This window comes from Puma concolor, chromosome D2, assembly GCF_028749965.1.
Source record: "Puma concolor isolate L17-30 chromosome D2, mPumCon1.1.hap2, whole genome shotgun sequence".
Lineage (NCBI taxonomy): Eukaryota > Metazoa > Chordata > Mammalia > Carnivora > Felidae > Puma > Puma concolor.
The window spans coordinates 53337726-53356388 of record NC_141677.1 but is presented as its reverse complement, the minus strand read 5'-3'; the positions used below and the strand labels follow the sequence as shown (position 1 = coordinate 53356388).

General features: G+C 42.4%; 1 protein-coding gene and 1 long non-coding RNA gene across 12 annotated transcripts in view; both read left to right on the top strand.

Moving 5' to 3' along the window:
- Positions 1-7101, top strand: part of CPEB3 (cytoplasmic polyadenylation element binding protein 3) — a 196391-nt gene extending 189290 nt beyond the window's left edge. For all 11 annotated transcript variants that reach the window (XM_086680373.1, XM_086680372.1, XM_086680367.1 and 8 more), the window contains one exon: positions 1290-7101. In XM_086680373.1, the coding sequence (XP_086536499.1) occupies positions 1290-1517 (228 nt within the window). In that variant the 3' untranslated portion in view covers positions 1518-7101. The remainder of the gene's footprint in view (positions 1-1289) is intronic.
- Positions 7102-8472: 1371 nt separating this feature from the next.
- The window catches only part of LOC147576073 (uncharacterized), a 114988-nt gene continuing 104797 nt past the window's right edge, over positions 8473-18663 (top strand). Inside the window, exon 1 of the long non-coding RNA XR_015241729.1 lies at positions 8473-9117. This is a non-coding gene — a long non-coding RNA (uncharacterized LOC147576073). The remainder of the gene's footprint in view (positions 9118-18663) is intronic.

The window sequence follows — 18663 nt, the reverse complement described above, 5'->3', positions numbered from 1 at the left end:
CAGGCAGTTAGCCCCCGTCACGAAGCCATAGGTCCTTGCCTCTGTAGCCACAGCCGTGGCTCTTCCCCACAGTGGCCCGGAGGGCTGTGTGGGAAGGGGCTGATCACGGACTTGCCACCTTCATGCTGATTTCTAACATTTGAGATAAAAACCTGAATGATGTCCCTTGTCTGAGATCCTAGGAAGGGGACCTGGGGAAAACTCCAGTAACTTTGTTCTCCCTTGCTTCTGGTTTCCACATACCCAGCATTGCTTCGTTTAAATTATAAAACACGCCCTAAGGGGCTGTGATGAAAAGCTCTTCTCTATTGAAGCTTCCAGTTTTGGGGGGAAATTAAGGCAATAAAGTCCAAAAAAGTGTAAAGTCTAATTATTATTGTAGCTAATATTTCACTGGCCCCCTCCGCTTTCCCCTCCAGTCTGCTGTATACGGTATTGGGATGTTAGACTTTGGGAAGCCTTGTCAGTAAAACACTGAGGCCCAGAGCCTGACTGTAGTATCACAGCTCAGCCTGCCCTGGGAGCCAGTGTGACTCTTCCCCCCCAGCCTGGCTGCCACCAAACCGGTCCCCAACTCTGTGCCCTGCCTTCGAGGGCCTATGCGCTTTGTCCCAGCTGCTGCCTCTCCCTGACCTGCTCTCTCTCGTCCCACGTGGCCAGGTGCTGCCTGGCCTTCAGGATTCAGCTCGTGTGCTTTTACATACACTACCTCTCTTATTTTTTAAAATTTATTTTTATTCTTTTTTAAATGTTTATTTTTGAGAGAGACAGAGTGCGAGCAGGGGAGGGGCAGAGAGAGAGGGAGACAGAATCTGAAGCAGTCTCCAGGCTCCGAGCTGTCAGCACAGAGCCCGACGCGGGGCTCAAACCCACGAGCTGTGAGATCATGAGCTGAGCTGAAGTCGGACACTTAACCGACTGAGCCACCCGGCCACCCCTATATACTACCTCTCTTAATCCTCACCAGTACCCTGGGAGGCAGACGCTGTACCCGTTTTGCAGACACACAAATGTGTGTGTGTGTGTGTGTGTGTGTGTCTGGGTATAAAGTGTGCCCACTTCACAGATACACGGATAGAGCGCACAAAAGCACAGAGACAGGTTAAGAATTCGCCTGTGATCACACAAGCTGTAAATCGAGCTACTGAGTTCGGAGTACTGATTTGCACTTTGGTTCACCTCTTTGTCTGACTGACACACGTCATTAAGCTGTATCATAAAGTCTCAAAGAAAGAAACATGAGGAAGCTTTGCTAAACAGTTTTTCCTGTCTTTCCTCTTTGGGTCCAGGTGGAAGTGAAGCCATATGTGCTGGATGATCAGATGTGTGATGAGTGCCAGGGCACGCGCTGTGGTGGGAAGTTTGCCCCGTTCTTCTGTGCCAACGTCACCTGTCTGCAGTATTACTGCGAATACTGCTGGGCGAGCATACACTCCCGTGCCGGGCGGGAGTTCCACAAACCGCTGGTGAAGGAGGGAGGCGACCGCCCTCGGCACGTCCCGTTCCGCTGGAGCTGAGCCCAGGGCAGACCCAGCCACAAGTACTGGAGTAGATAACAAGGAGGGAAAAGAGAGGGCACGGCCTCAGGGCTTACAGTGTTCTGGAAATCTGTGCATTCGTTCTCGATTTTTAAAGAAGAAATGGGTCTTTTTATTATTACTATTATTTACAGTCATATTACTGAACTCAGTGTCCAGTATAATGCAGAATTGCAGAGTGTATAACGGTACTGATTTGCACTTTGATTCACACCTTTGTCTGCTTGGTACCTTAATTTCTCACCCCTGATTTGTCACTCGTAGACTGCCATTCTCATCAGCGGCCATCAGGTTGATGTCTGTGATTTTTTTTTTTTTTTTTTTTTGCTGTTGTACGTTGTTGTTGTTGTGTTGTTGTTGTTGTTGTTGTTGTTGTTCCAATTGTTTTTGAACTGGAGCATGCACTTATTTTCAGAAACTTAGAGAGTCGCCCCTAGGAGAAGACTTACCAAAGGCAATACTCGTGAGTAGGTGGCAGATGTAGCAAAAACTTCACAACAATTCAGCAATCATTAGTTGGGGTCATTTAGAGTAAGGGTAACCCTTCATGAAAATAGGCCTTTAGTTTTCTATTTTGACATGTAAGGATACCTCATAAGCTGAATCTTTATTTTTCCTTCATGTTTGATTTTGTTTTGCTGAGGATTTTAGTTAGATCTTTTAGTGTTATGTAAATTTATGCTGCAATAGCTTTTGCTGCTATTAAGATGGTATTATTAATACCATAATACTCTCTTCAGGCTAAGGTATCAATTTAAAAAAACCCAACAACACACTTCTGTGATTTAGGGATAGAATCAGCTGCCGAAAGGAGATCAGAATAGACTACAGAAAGCTTCAACGGAAGGTCACTATTTCTGACTGCATGTTTACTTAATCAGGTTGCTGCATGCAATAAATTTTATATCCAATGTCTAGTATAAAACCTTCCCACAATGCACAAATTAAGAATCTATATAAGCTATAAAATACTGATTTTTTTAAAAGTTTTTTTTCACTCAAAGAATTGGTAATTGACTGGAGGAAGGCATGCCTCAATAAATGGAATGCTTCTGAACTAGGAAGAGCCCATAACAGAATGACCTATATTACAACCAATATAAAACCTAGGTGTAGGATATCTTAAAGCAAATTTGTGGACGGTAGATGAAGTACTTTGCGGTGCTCTGTTATATATTGTGCAATTTATTTTATATAGTAAAGTGATTATGTCTAACTGTGATCAAACTTAACTGTTTAAAGCCTCTGTGTCAGACATTAACGAACTTGACAGTTCATAACTGGTATATTATTAACTAACACATGAGCTCTTAGTTACAACCTCCTAGTGCTTGCACCATTTTACGTAGCTTCAGACCTTGTCCAGAAAACCAAAGAGCTCATCTTAGCTTACAAACACTAGGAATATATACAGTATATAGAGATAAGTTGTCAGATTGACAAGCTAGGCACATTTTAAGAAAGTTGCGTGATGGCGATGCTAAAGAAATGTCTATCCACAATAAGACGGCCTGGGCAGGGCTGGTTGTCTGGGTGAGAAAGTAACTACTTAATTCCCTGGATTTATCCTGTAAAGCTTGAATAGAACTAAGGCCTGCTAGTACTACCGTGGACATTTTTTTAGCCTTCACTCTTGGGCTGCAGATAGTAATATATAAACACACACAATGATTGTGAGACTATGTAAAATCTTTTTTCTTTTTTCTTTTTTCTTTTTTTTTTTTTTAATCTTCTTCCTATGTTTTGGAGTTCTGGGGACAATCTGACTGGATATGACACTGCAGAATAGATTTAAGTCGCTGTGTTTTTATGTGCTGTGATGTCCTTGTCCTGTCTCTTAAGTTAATATGGCTTGTTTTTGTTTTGTTTTGTTTCTCCAGTGTTTAGTTGCAATTACCAGCTTTCAAGCTATAGTTTGTTTTCAAAAAGGAAAAACAAAATAGTTTTTTACTGGATTAAAAATGCTTATTAGAATTCTCCCCTTTTGAAGTTACCTCTGGGCTTTTTGGTAATAATTGCTTTTTTCCAGCCCAGCTGTGGTTTTCTGTTTGTTTGTTTTGTTTTTTTTTTTTCTATGTTTGTGGTTTTTTTTCATCTGTACAAGAAATTTTGTTATGCACTACTACTTTTTGTATTCTAGACAGTTTTCAAAAGTTGGCTGAAGATTTTTTTGTTTGTTTGTTTTTAAGGAAAAAGGCATGCTTTCTGACTGACATGATCTTTTGCAATACCTCAATTTTGAAATATAGGAAAGAAAATGATATTTTCTAAGTAAGTTTATTCAGAAAAATATATATTAATTTAATTCTGCAAGAAAAATGATTTAACAGATGGTAACTTTATTTTTTTCATGCTTATTTGTGTTTTTTGAAAATGAAGAAGTTAGAGCTTTATAACTATAATATTAAAGATCATATCTAACCTACAGAAATCTACCTAATTATGTGAAAGAAGCAAAACTTTTTGAAGAAGCACCCCTCTTTCATGTACTAAAACCACACTGAGATTTAAAAAAAAAAAAAAAAAAAGCTGGAAGCTTGTACAGCGGGAAGCTGACGGGAAGGTGAGAACCATGGTCACCAAGAATAGGTTACAAAGAATAAACTCCCTTTGGTGCTGAAAGTTTGTGGATAGATGGTGGAAACTACTTTCCCTTCATTTGTATATTTATAATCAAGCGTTGATTGTGCACGACTGACCAGGATTGTGAAAGAGTTCTTCTGTTTGTATTTTTTTAAAGAGAACTTTTTTAGTTTATTAAATTATAACATGTTCCCTTTTGTTTTGTAAATAAATGTGCCCCCCAAGTTGTTAATGTTATATTAAAAGAGAGGGTCCTTCAAAAAAAATTATTTTTTAAAACACAGAGGTGTTCTGACCTGCAACTTGACTGGGAAGCCCCTGGGTATCACAGGTCCTGTTGTGGCCTTTCCTTGACGTGACACTTGAACTAGTCGATTTTTTGAAGGCTATAACCTAACCTCGACTATTTGTTGTTATGTGCAATACTGTTTGTACTGTTTGTATAAAAAATAGAAAAAAAAAGAAAAGAAAAAAGGCATAAATCTTTATTGCAGATTTATTTTCATTGCAAACTTTAGACATTGTGATTCACTGAAATCATTTTTCTACTGTCAAATATGTACCTTTTCTTCATGCTGGTATTTTTTCAATAGTAATGTAGCCTTTGTACTGAGACAAATTTTCATTGTTATTTTTAGAAAGATTTTTTGCTAAGAAAAAAATTAAACATATTTACATATTTTTCATTTTATTTCGTATTTTCTTTAAGGAGTGCTTTCTCAATCATTAATAGAGTTGTTTCTGGGAGGGACTTTCATATCTGGTCAATGTCATAATATTATTTTGTATTTTTACTTGGAATAAATTAATTTTATGATGCTAATTCTTTAAAAGTTTATTTTTTTCATTTTCAGTTATTTTTGAAGCTAAAACCTTTGTAATATTGTTACTAAAGTGTCTAGTTTTTTGAAATGCAAAGCTTTATGTATTAACTTGCTGATGTGGTTTACAATAGTGTGACAACGATGAACATGGTTGGTTATGTAAAGTGATTGGAAAATGTAATGGATAATTGGGTAATAAAATGACAGAATGAGCAGAACATGTGAGATTTTGACAAGCCTTTTCCTTTATTCCAGTGGTTTAGTGTAAGACTAGGGATGTCACAGTACAGTTCTCTAGGGATGTCACAGTGGATTTATACAACACCAGGTGCAGTCAGATCTGGGGCCCTGATAATGGAGTCACCCCCACCGAAACACCACCAGGTTGAAAACCCGGCTAGGTCAACAGAATGATTCATTGTTTTTCCCCTCTAACTCTTCATTGTGTCCTGTGTGCGTGCGTGCGTGCCTGTGTGTGTATGAGAGAGAGAGAGAGAGAGAGAGATCGGCCACCAACTGCTGTCCCTGTGTGAGACGGTGCCTTCTGCCCAGGCATTTACAGTGGTGACGACTGAAGGGGGAAGGAAGCCGCAGAGAGGGCGCCACCTTCTGTGTCGTTAGATTTGGATGGCGGGGTCTTCCCTGACCTCCCTCCCTGGCCGGTGCCGGCAGCGTGCTGAGGAGGCACACTCGGACGTCACCACTGTCTATGGCCGGTCTCAGACTTCGTCTTCCTCCACCACCCCACCTGCCCCCTGTGATGGTGCCCCTTGTTTGTCCCTTACCATGGCAACATCCGGCCACTCCGAGCATGATCTCTCTGCCCTCCCGCTTCTTTTCCGCCACCCACCTCACCTTGAAGCTGTGCTGCTGAGGCAGCGTGTCATTGTCACGGCACCTAAAATTAAAACACGCTAAAAAAGTTCTACAACTGCAAAACTGGTGTTGCGTAAACAGAACATTCAATGACTTGCTCTAGACGGATGGTGTGTTTCTACTAGTCCTTGATGGCCTCTTCGGGCTCCGTTGCCACGGAGGCGAGGTTATCAAGAATTTGGAGAAACGTGTGTCCAGAGTTGGCTCTTGGGTATGCTCTATGTATTCAGTTTTGTAAATAATATATAGATTAGATCAAGTTGTGATGTTAAATTTTAACTCAAATTGGGTACTACTGGTCGGAATTTTACATTAACTACAAATAAGTGATTAGGAACAGAAGAAAATTGGAAAATTCTTGCTTAGTGGTATAAAGATTATGCTTAGATTTCTGCCTATTTCTTGTGTTTTATAGCTTGTTAGTGAGGCATGGGCTAATGCAGAGTGTACTGCATTTATGCAATTAGCAATTAACTGCTAGTTTTCATTTTATCTATTATATTAGCAACAAAATGGCATTTAACTGGGTAAAGCTCCTACCTAAATATTGAGTATTGTGACATCTCTACTTGCAAGGTTTGAATGAAAGATTAGTCACAGATTAGTGAAAAAAAAAGTATCTTTTTGTTAAAACTGGCTTATTTGTATGGATTGTTGCCTTTTCACCGGTTTGTATGGTATGTCAGCTAACATTTTCTGTTGTTTTTTTTTTTTTTTATAATAACCAAACTTCTCTATCTCAGCTGCAATAGTGTTCCATTTTACCACAGAGTATTTTATAATTAATGCTGTTGACTTTATACCCCAAAATGGGTCAAGAAGTGGATATGTGATTTGGGGACGTTTAAATTTGTATGATGGAATTAATGGCAACAAGTAGAAAACTCGGGTGCTAATACAGGATAACTTCTGCTCTTTTTCTTTTCTGGATATAGTTCTGTTGGGGTATAAAGTATTAGGTATTTGTATTTTTGCTGTCAAAACAATGGACATAACTTTTAGAGTGTTCACAGCTAAGATCTCTGTATTTGTTTTTCAACTAACAACTAATTTTAAATGTATTGTATCTTTTATTACCTGTTCTCTTAGATTGTTTTTGCTAGTAACCCTTACTCAGCTTCCGCCTTTGGGGCTTGGACTAATATTGCTTGTATGGAACTGCAGTACTGTGACTACACACGGAGCTCAATGCAGCTATTGCTTACAACTGCTTAAACTTTGTAGTTTGGACTTCATTTTTTTCTGTAATAACAACTTATTAAATATAGTTGTATGAAGTACTGACGCTTGTCATCCTTTGCATTTGCTAAGGAATAGCCTGGAGTATATGGTTGCATCTGGGAACATTTGCGCATTCGAATGTGCTTGATTGGCCTTGGGGGGGGGGGGGGTGCTGGGGGACGAATTACAGCAGATTAATGCAAAATTCGCCTTTTCTCTGACCCACTTTTTTTTTTTAAGCACATTTGAAACAGGAAGGTATTTGTTAACACAATGCACGTGTATTTAAGGCAAGGTTTTTAGAGGGGCGGTTGGGTTTTTATGCCAGCACTTGAAATCAATTTTCCGCAAAATCAGAATCAAGAAAAGGCAATGAAAACGTAAGTACGCCCCTTTTGTCTTAATTTTTACACTAGACTCTCTCTGATCATTTCAGAAAGTGGGTCTTTAAAATCCCGTATCTCCTTTGGACGCGCTAGAAGCTCTCTCGTAGGCACTAAATTTAATCTTTTTAGAAAATGGATCACAAGTGGCTGCACGAAAGAATCCCTCGGAGAGCTTTTAGAAACTGCGGGTGCAGGAGTCGTCCCACCCCCGAGATTGGTTTCACTGGTCTGGGGTGGGGTCTGGCGCGGTGTTTTTAAGCTCCCCGGGTGTCCGCCACGACCCAAGGCCGTACGGGGGCGCCCGGAGGCGCCGGTGGGACTTGCGGCGGCGCAGCGCTCTGGCCCCTAGGGGATCCCAGCAGCTGCTCGGATCCGGCACGCCGAGCCACCCCGACGGGAGCGCGCAGAGCCGCGCGGGGCGCTCGGCTCCCGGAAGGGGCGGGGGGCCGCTGGGGGCGTCCGCAGTCTACCTCCGTCCCCGCTGGGACCGCGGCCTCGGGGCGCCCGGTCGCGCACACGCCCTGCGGGTAAGCTAAACCGGGCCGGTGCGCGGTTGCCCCCGGCGGCCGGAGGGGCGGCTCGGGTCGCCGGGCCCCGCGTGCGCCGCCAGCAGAGCGCCCCAGAGCCCGGCACCGACGCGGGAGGCCGGAGTCGGAGCTTAGCCGTCAGGCCGCACTTGACCTTTGGACCTCAGGATCCCCCTTGCAGCCCCCTCCAAAACAGGCAGAAGAATATTAGGTTTCAGGTCCCTTTTATATTTGATTTCCTAAAAATATATCCTCCGACACTACCAAATGGAACACGACTTTCATACTCCTGGGTTGACTCGGACCCCACCTTAGTCCCCTGGCAAAAAAGGTTCTGCTGTCCTGACTCTCGGGAGTGGAGGGGGGAGAAGGGAAGGGAATGGCGCCTTTGTGAGCGGGAGCCTATTAACTTCTAGGGGTAGAAATTGGGAGCTTCCCCCCCCCCCCCCCCGCCCCGCCCTTGTTTGACGGTCGCCGGAAGCAGCCTCCTGGCTCCATAGTAACCCCTATGAGCACGTGTGCGGGACGGGCCCTGGCTGCCAAAAGCTGGGGGACTCGTCATCCGCAAACACAGATGAGCACTCAGCTTTAAAATTGGACTAGAGTGGCTTCGCACCTGACCCTTGGCACAGCCCTGGGTCACTTGGGCACTCTCAAATTGGAAGACTTAAAAATTCTATTTTAACTGGAGCAGCTGTGCTAAATAGGTTAATGATCCCGAAAGCGGGTGAGGGGAGTCCGGTTGATGGGTCCCACCTGCTATTCACCGGGCTGTTGAGAAGAAAACCGTTTCCTCTACCCGTTTAGGTTCAGTGATGAGGAGCCTTGGAATTCACTGACGACAGGCAGATTAACAGGAGAGAGGACAGCTTATTCGTATGATGTGGGTTACGGTATTCAATACACTTAGACTACTCCCAGGCGTATGAATTAGGGGTGGGGTTTCTAATCTAACTTAATGGAAGAAAGGGAGGGGGAGAAAAGCGCTTCAAATGGTGGCTTTAGGAAAGAGCGGGTTTGCAGGAGAAGAAATGAGGAAGTTTGTGATGAGGTGTGTTGATGCAGGTGTGAGCGCTTCCCGCCTTCTTTCCCACCAGCGAAACCTTCCTCGGAGAGGCCGGTGAGGGCAGCCTCGCTCTCCGGAGTTGGTGCCTTTAGTCAGGTAAGGGAAGCTCTGACAGAGCTGCGTTTTCTTCTTTTGAATCTCACATGCGTTCAGTTTGAAATCCTCTTCAGATCAACTCTGGGGGACCCAGGGGGTCCCCACAGACAGCTGGAATGAAGCCACTAGAACAGATAACTGGAAGTCACCCTGACTCTGTCCGGTACCCGGTGTTGCGGACCGTGGAATGAAATCCTGAGTTGGGCGTTGTTTGGATTTAGGTAAAGAGGGCTTGGCCGGAACCGCGTGTGCGCTCTCCGCGTTTCATTCTGGCCCCGCAAGGGGCAGCCCAGGTCTCCTTTTCTTCTTTGTTGTCACCGGCCAAATCTTTAAGGCGGTTCGAACTGTCATTTCACTTCTACGTGGAATCTACAACACAAAGCAAAACAAAACCCAGACTCACAGATACGAGAACAGATTGGTGGTTGCCAAACAGAAGAGGGGACGGGGAGAGGGGAACGAAATGGGTGAAGGAGATCAAAAGTACAGACCTCCAGCTACAAGATAAGTCATAAGGATGTCACACACACCATGGGGAATATAGTCAGTAATGTTGGATTGACCCCGTAAGGTGACGGAGGGTAACTAATATGGTGACCATTGCACGCCTGAAACTAATGCGCCGTGTCAATAGTATCCCTCAGTAATGAGGGGCACCTGGGTGGCTCAGTCGGTTGAGCGTCCGACTCTTGATTTTGGTTCAGATCTGATCCAAGGGTCATGGGATCAAGCCCAGAGTCCAGCTCCATGCTAACAGTGCAAAGCCTGCTTCAGACTCTCTCTCTCTCTCTCTTTCCCTCTCTGTCCTTCCTCCCACACATGCGCTGGCACTCTTGCTCTCTCAAAAAAAAAAAAAAGTTCCAGCTGAATTGTTAAGTATATTGGAAACATTCCAACTTCTCACCTTCAGTGCAGGCCTAAACCAATGAGACTCTTCGTAAATCGAAGAAAAACTCCCAAGGCAGTTTGGATCCCTAAGGCGAGGAGTCGTTTTGAGTGCTAGGCCTCCCCTTTCAAACACACGGCCCTTTTGCTCAGTTTCATCACTTACGAAAACCAAAACACAGGGGTGCCTGGGTGACTCAGTCACTTGGGTGTCTGACTTAAGCTCCGGTCATGATCTTGCAGTTCGTGGGTTCAAGCCCCATGTGCTAACAGCTGTGCTAACAGCTCAGAGCCTGGAATCTGCTTCGGATTCTGTGTCTCCCTCTTTTTCTGCCCCTCCCCTGCTCATGCTCTCTGTCTCTCAAAAATAAATGAACATTGAAAATATTTTCAAAAAAAAAAAAAAAAACAAAACCACCACAGTATGGGGGGCCTGGGTGGCTCAGTTGAACGTCCAAGTTCGGCTCAGGTCATGATCTCACGATTTATGAGTTCGAGCCCCACTGTCAGCACAGAGCCCACTTGGGATCCTCTGTCCCCCCTCTCTCCCTGCCCCTCCCCTGCTCATGCTGTCTCAAAAATAATAAACATTAAAAAAAACACTACCGGAGGCGCCTGGGTGGCTCAGTCGGTTGAGCGTCAGACTTCGGCTCAGGTCATGATCTCACAGTTCGTGAGTTTGAGTCCTGCATCGGGCTCTGTGCTGACAGCTCAGAGCCTGGAGCCTGCTTCAGATTCTGTGTCTCCCTCTCTCTCTGCCCCTAACCCACTCGCATTCTGTCTCTGTCTCTCTCAAAAGTAAACAAACATTAAAAAAAAAAAAACAAATAGTACCGTTCCAATCAATACCCATACAAATAAATAAGAATGAAAATACTACATGTTAGGGAGGCTCTAGATAAGCCCCGGTAGGAATGTAAAGTGGTGCAGCCATTTGAGAAAACTGTTTTACAAGAGCTAAATGTGTGTATAACCTATGACTCAGGTTTTTCACTCCTATGCCCAACAGAAATATGTAGCATGTTTTCAAAAGGCAGGTACAGGAATGATCCTAGCATTGCTCACATAGCCCCAAACTGGAAGCTGTCCACATGGCCTGCAACATTAGAATGGATGATTGCATCATATCCACAAATGGAATGCTCTAGAGCAATAGGATGAAGATCTTTAAGTTTGTACAGCATCACAGAAGGATCTCACAAACTGAATGTTGATCAAAATAAACCAGACACAAAAAGTATATAACAGAGGACTCCCATTTATATAAATGGGCACAGGAGTTACTGAAAGGGGGCATGAAGGCAGCTTTTGGGGTGCTGGTGACTTTTAGTTTGTGAGAACTCATTGACCTCTGCACTGCCAATCTGTGCATTTTTCTGTTCAATGGTGCATTTTTTTAAAAACAGCTCTGCGAAAGGTAAAACTGATGCTTGGGCAACTTGGAATTCTTTACAGGCAACCTCCGTAGAATCCACTATTCAGACTCCCGATTAATCAGATTAGATTTCCAGTGGTCTTTGCCAGCAGTTGCCCCTCTGGACTGGCCTGCTTTCCCAGTCCCCCAGACCTCAATTTCCCTGTTCCCAATCACCCTCTTCCCACCTCCAGGCTCCTTTCTGCCCTTCTTTAAGCCTACCAACATCCGGGAGGGGATTGACTTTTTTAAAAATTTTATTTAGTCAATTTGCAGGAAGAGGTAGAGAAATAAAGTTAAAAAAAACTCCACCCACCGATCTCTGCAGCTGACGGCTGAGCATCACACATTGAAAGCCAGTTACTGTCTCGGTGCCTGTGTTGCGTGACTTCTACAAAGTCTTGTTTGGGGCGCCTGGGTGGCTCAGCCAGTTAAGCTTCCGACTTGAGCTCAGGTCATGATCTCATGGCTGGTGACTTCTAGCGCCATGTCGGGCTCTGTGCTGACAGCTCAAAGCCAGAGTCTGCTTCTGATTCTGTGTCTCCCTCTCTCTCTCCCTCTCCTCACTCTCAAAAATAATAAATAAACGTTTAAAAATTAAAAACAAAAAGGAGTAGTCAGAGGAATGCACAGGCAAGGAGACAAAGCCTGAGCAGCCATATAAATAACAGAACCATCTTGTGCTCTGTCACAAACAGTATCTGTTGTGCCAAGTCCAGGCAGAGGTGCTATGAAAGGGGCGGGGCGCACGGGGAGATGCTTGTTGAGCTCAGAGAAGCCAAAAACACCCCTGATGAGAACTTTGTTTGGAAGAGAGTAGCTCTCAGGAACTGAAATGGAAGGCACGAAGTTGACAGGCTGAGGCTGAGTGAATGTTTTAGCAAAGGGTGTAGATTGGGACAGAACTTGTTGACAGGAATTGGATGAGCAAGTGAGACCAAGAGAGGATAGGTTAGTTGAAAAGGTTTGGAGGGGTGCCTGGGTGGCTCCATTGGTTAAGCATTGAACTTGGGCTCAGGTCATGATCTCACAGTTCCTGGGTTCAAACCCCACATTGGGCTCGGTGCTGACAGCTCAGAGCCTGGATCCTGTTTCAGATTCTGTGTCTCCCTCTCTCTCTGCCCCTCCCTGCCCTCAAAAATAAATATTAAAAAAAAAAAAAGTCTTGGGGCACCTGGGTGACTCAGTTGGTTATGTGTCCCCAGTCTTGATTTTGGCTCAGGTCATGATCTCACGGTTCGTAAGTTCAAGCCCCAAATCGGGCTCTGGGCTTACAGTGCAGAGCCGGCTTGGGATTCTCTCTCTCCTGGTCTCTCTGCCCCTTCCCTGCTCACGGCCTGCCTCTCTCTTTCTCTCTCGCTCTCAAAATAAAGAAATAAACTTAAAAAAAAAAAAGTCTTGTTTAGCATTCAAGATCTGTTGGCCCTACTTCCAAATAGTCTAATTTTTTTAAGTTGGGTTGATATTTTTTTAACATTAAAACTTCATTTTGTTTTTTTTTTAATATGATATTTATTGTCAAATTGGTTTCCATACAACACCCAGTACTCATCCCAACAGGTGCCCTCCTCAGTGTCCATCGCCCACTTTCCCCTCCCCCCAACCCGCCAATCAACCCTCAGTTTATTCTTAGTTTTTAAGAGTCTCTTATGGTTTGGCTCCCTCCCTCTCTAACTTTTTTTTTTCCTTCCCCTCCCCCATGGTCTTCTGTTAAGTTTCTAAGGATCCACATAAGAGTGAAAACATATGGTATCTTTCTCTGTATGGCTTATTTCACTTAGCATCACACTCTCCAGTTCCATCCACGTTGCTACAAAAGGCCATATTTCATTCTTTCTCATTGCCATGTAGTATTCCATTGTGTATATAAACCACAATTTCTTTAAAAAAATTTTTTTAATGTTTATTTATTTTTGAGACAGAGTGTGAACAGGGGAGGGGCAGAGAGAGAGGGAGACACAGAATCTGAAGCAGGCTCCAGGCTCTGAGCTGTCAGCACAGAGCCCGACACGGGGCTCGAACCCACGAACTGTGAGATCATGACCTGAGCTGAAGTCAGACGCTTAACCGACTGAGCCACCCAGGCACCCCTAAACCACAGTTTCTTTATCCATTCATCAATTGATGGACATTTAGGCTCGCTCCATAATTTGGCTTTTGTTGAAAGTGCTGCTGTAAACATTGGGGTACAAGTGCCCCTATGCATCAGCACTTCTGTATCCCTTGGGTCAATTCCTAGGAGTGCTATTGCTGGGTCATAGGGTAGATCTATTTTTAATTTTTTGATTAAAAAATTAATTTTTTTTATTTTTTAAAAATTTTTTTAAAATACTGTTTTCCAGAGTAGCTGCACCAGTTTGCATTCCCACCAACAGTGCAAAAGGGTTCCTGTTTCTTCACATCCTCTCCAGCATCTATAGTAAAACTTCATTTTGAAATACCTATAGATTCAGATGCTGTTGTAAGAAATGACCGAGACCCCATGTATTCTTTACCCAGTTTTCTCTTAACATCTTGCAAAACTAGATTAAATATTACAACCAGAATATTGACATTGATGCAAAGAGCATTTCCATCACCACAAGGAATAACACTCATGTTGCACCCACTGTTCTCCCATTCCCACCTCCCCCCCTTAATCCAAGCAATGACTCACCTGTTCTCCAGTTCTAGGACTTTCTCATTTCAAGAATGGTATATAGATGGGAGCATACAATTTATAACCTGGTTGGCTTTTTTCAATCAGCATAATTCTCTAGAGATTCATCTTGGTTGTTGTATCAGTAGTTGTTTCCTTTTGATTGCCAGGTGCTATTCCATGGTATGGATGTACAGACATTGTCTCACCATTTGTTGAAGAACATCTGGATTGTCTCTAGCTTGGGGCCATTACAAATGAAGCTGCGATACGAACATTCATGTCCAGGTTTTTGTGTGAATATGTCTTCAGTTTCCCTGGGATAAACGCCCAAGTGTGCAATTGCAAGGTCATATGGTAGTATCATGTTTAGTTTTTAAAGAAACTACCAAATTGTTTTCTAGAGTGGGTGTACCTTTTTACATACCAACCGAAATGTGTAAGTGATCCAGTTTGTGTCTCCTCCAGCATTTGGTTTTGTCACTCCTTTCTGGGCTGGCCATTCTGTTGGGTGTGCAGTAACACCTCATTGTGCTTTTAATGTGCATTTCCCTGATGGCCAGGAATGTTGGACATCTCTTCATGTGCATTTGGATCTTTGCCATCTCTACATCCTCTTCAGTGAAATGTCTTTTTGCCCATTTTCTAATTGGATTTTTTTGGTGTTTTTTTTTTTTTTTTTTTGTCATGTGCCTATTTTTTAAATTCATTTTATAGGGGCGCCTGGGTGGCGCAGTCGGTTAAGCGTCCGACTTCAGCCAGGTCACGATCTCACGGTCCGTGAGTTCGAGCCCCGCGTCGGGCTCTGGGCTGATGGCTCAGAGCCTGGAGCCTGTTTCCGATTCTGTGTCTCCCTCTCTCTCTGCCCCTCCCCTGTTCATGCTCTGTCTCTCTCTGTCCCAAAAATAAACGTTGAAAAAAAAAATTTTTTTAATAAAAAAAATAAAAATAAAAATAAATTCATTTTATAGAGCCATTTTAAGTTCACAGAAAACTGAACAAATAAGACAGAGTTCCCATGGACCCCATTCAGACCCCCTCCCAAGTTTCCCCTATTAAAATGTTGCATTAGTGTCATACGTGTGTTGTAAGTGATCAATTTTGACAAATTAATTGAGGTCCATAGTTTACATTAGGGTTCGTTTTTTGTATTGTACATTTCTGTGGCTTTTGATGAATGCATCTTGTCATGTATCCATCATTATAGCATCATCCAGAATAGTTTAGCTGTCCTAAATATCCCTTGTGTTCCAGCTATTCATCCCTGCCCCACCCCCACCCCCACCCCCACCCCTACCCCTGGCAACAACTGATCTTTATACCATCTCTGTAGTGTGAGCCTTTTGCAAAATGTCATATAGTTGGAATCACATAGTATGTAGCCTTTTCAGACTGGCTGATTTCACTAAGCTGTATGCGTTTAAGATTTTTCCCATGTCTTTTCACGGCTTTGAGCTCATTACTTTTTTAGTGCTGAATAATTATCCATTGTCTAGATGGACCACAGTTTACCCACTCACCAACTGAAGGACATCTTGATTGCTTCTTGTTTTTGGCAACTATGAATAATGCTGCTATAAACATCTATGTGCAGCTTTTTTGGTGAACATAAGTCTTCAACTCATCTGGGTAAACACCTATGAGCATGATTGCTGGATCATAGGATAAGACTATGTTTAGCTTCGTAAGAGGATGCCAAACTGTCTTTCAGAGTGGTGGTATCATTTTGCATTCCTACCAGCAATGAATGAGGCTTCCTGTTCCTTCACAATCTTGTCAGCATTTGGTGTCTTTGGTATTTGGGATTTGCTATTCTAATAGGTGTGTAGTGGCATCTGATTGTTTTAATTTGCAATCCCCTAATGATGTATGATGTTGAACATCTTTTAATATGCTTATTTGTTATCTGTATTATCTTTGGGAGAAGTATGTTCGGATCTTTGCCCATATTTTACATTGGGTTGATTGTTTTCTTACTGTTGAGTTTTAAGAGTTCTTTGTATATTTTGGATACAGGTCTTCTGTGCATTTTGCAGATATCTTCTCCCAGTCTGTGGCTTGTCTTCTCCTTCTTTTAACAGTGTCTTTTGTTTTGGTGCCTGGCTGGTTCAGTCGGTTAAGTGTCTGACACAATCTTGGGTCAGGACCTGATCTCACAGTTTATGAGATGGAGCCCCACGTTGTGTTCTGTGCTGACAGCCAGATCCTGCTTGGGATTCTCTCTCTCTCTCCCTCTCTCTCTGCTCCTCAAAATAAACATTAAAAAAAAAACAAAACCAGTTTTTTTGCAGGGCAGAAGTTTTTAAGTTTAATGAAGTTCAACTTAATCATTTTCTTCTCTCATGGACCATGCTATTCATGTTGTATCTAAAAACTCACCACCAAACCCAAGGTCATCTAGATTTTCTTCTTTGTTATCTCAGAAGTATTATAGGTTGGCATTTAACATTTAGGTCTAAGATGTATTTTGAGTTAATTTTTGTAAAAGGTGTAAAATATCTGTCTAGATTCACTTCTTTTGCATGTGGATGTCCAATTGCAGCATTATTTTTTGAGAAAACTGTCTTCTCTCCTTGGTATGGTCTTTGTTCCTTTGTTAAAGATCAGTTGACTGTATTTGTGAGAGTCTCTTTCTGAGCTTTATATTTTGCTGTGTTGATTTGTCTGTTCTTTTGCCAGTACCACCCTACCTTGTTTTTTTGTTTAATGTTTCTTTACTTTGAGAAAGAGTGCATGTGTGAGAGAGTGCGCACAAGCAGGGGAGGGGCAGAGAGAGAAGGAGAGAGAATCCCAAGCAGGTTCCACACTAACGGCACAGAGCTTGATGTTGGGTTCGAACTCACGAATGGTGAGATATGACGTGAGCCGAAACCAAGAGTTGGACACTGAACCGACTGAGCCACCCAGGTGTCCCAAGTACCACCCTATCTTGATTACTGTAGCTTTTTATTGTCATAAAGTCAGGTAGTATCAATCCCACAATTTTGTTCTTTTTTAGTATTGTTAGCTATTTTAAGTTTTTTTTTCTTTCATATAGAAACTTTAGAATTGGTTTGTTAATATCTACAAAATAACTTGCTGGGATTGGGATTGCATTGACTCTATAGGTCAGATTGGGAAGAACTGACATCTTAACAATATTGAGTCTTTTTTCATGAATATATGACATATCTGTTTATTATTTCATTAGAATTTTATAGTTTTCCTCATGCAGATTTTGCACATATTTTTTAGATTTATAACTAAGCATTTCATTTTGGAGGTGCTAATACTGGTAGATACAAGAGCAATGAACTTTTTAGCCTTATATCCTGCAACCTTGCTATAATCACTTCCAAGAGGGTTTGTCGGTTCCTTGTCTACAAACAACCCTATATCATCCACAAATGAAGAGTTTGTCTTCCTTCCAATCTGTATATCTTCTATGTCCTTTTCTTAGTGTATTAGCTAGACCTCCAGTATAATACTGAATAGGAGTGAATGGTGAGAGGAAAGACATCCTTGCCTTATTTTTTTTTAATTTTATTTATTTATTATTAAATATAATTTATTGCCAAACTGGTTTCCATACAGCCCCCAGTGCTCATCCCAACAGGTGCCCTCCCCAATGCCCATCACCCACTTTCCCCCCTCCCCCACCCTCCTTATTTCTAAGCTTAGAAAACATCTAGATCATCGGCATTAAGTATGATATTAGCTGTAGGTTTTTGGTAGTTGGTCTTTATCAGGTTGAAGTTCCTGTCTAGTCCTGGTTTGCTAGTTTTTATAATGAATGGGGGTTTTATCTGATGCTTTCCTACATCTGTTGGTCATATGATTTTTCTTCTTTGGCCTGTTGATGTAATGGATTCTATTAATTGATTTTTAAAAAATTTATTTATTTAAATTCAAGCTAGTTAACATACAGTGTAGTATTGGTTTCAGGAGCAGAACCCAGTGATTCATCACTTACATATAACACCCAGTGCTCATCCCAACAAGTGCCCTCCTTAATGCCCATCACCCATTTATTTAGCCCATCCACCTACTCACCTCCCTCCAGCAGCCCTCAGTTCTCTTTATTTGAGAGTCTCTTATGGTTGGCCTCCCTCTCTGTTTTTATCTTATTTTTCCTTCCCTTCCTCTATGTTCAATTGTTTTGTTTCTTAAATTCCACATATGAATGAAATCATGTATTTGTGTTTCTCTAACTGACTTACTTCACTTAGCATAATACACTCTAGTTCCATCCACATTGTTGCAAATGGCAAGATTTTATTCTTTTTGATTGCCAAGTAATATTCCATTGTATTTATATATTCCACACCTTCTTTATCCATTCATCATATCCATTGATGGACATTTGGGCTCTTTCCATAATTTGGCTATTGTTGATAGTGCTGCTATAAACATTGGGGTGAATCAGCATTTTTGTGTATTAATTGATTTTTGAACGTTTTCTCAGCATCTATTGAGAGGATCATATGGTTCTTGTCCTTTCTTTTACTGATGTGATGAATCACACTGATTGTTTTGCAGATATTGAACCAGCCCTGCATCCCAGGTATAAATCCCGCTTGGTTGTGGTGAATAATTTTTTTAATGTATTGTTGGATCCAGTTGGCTAATA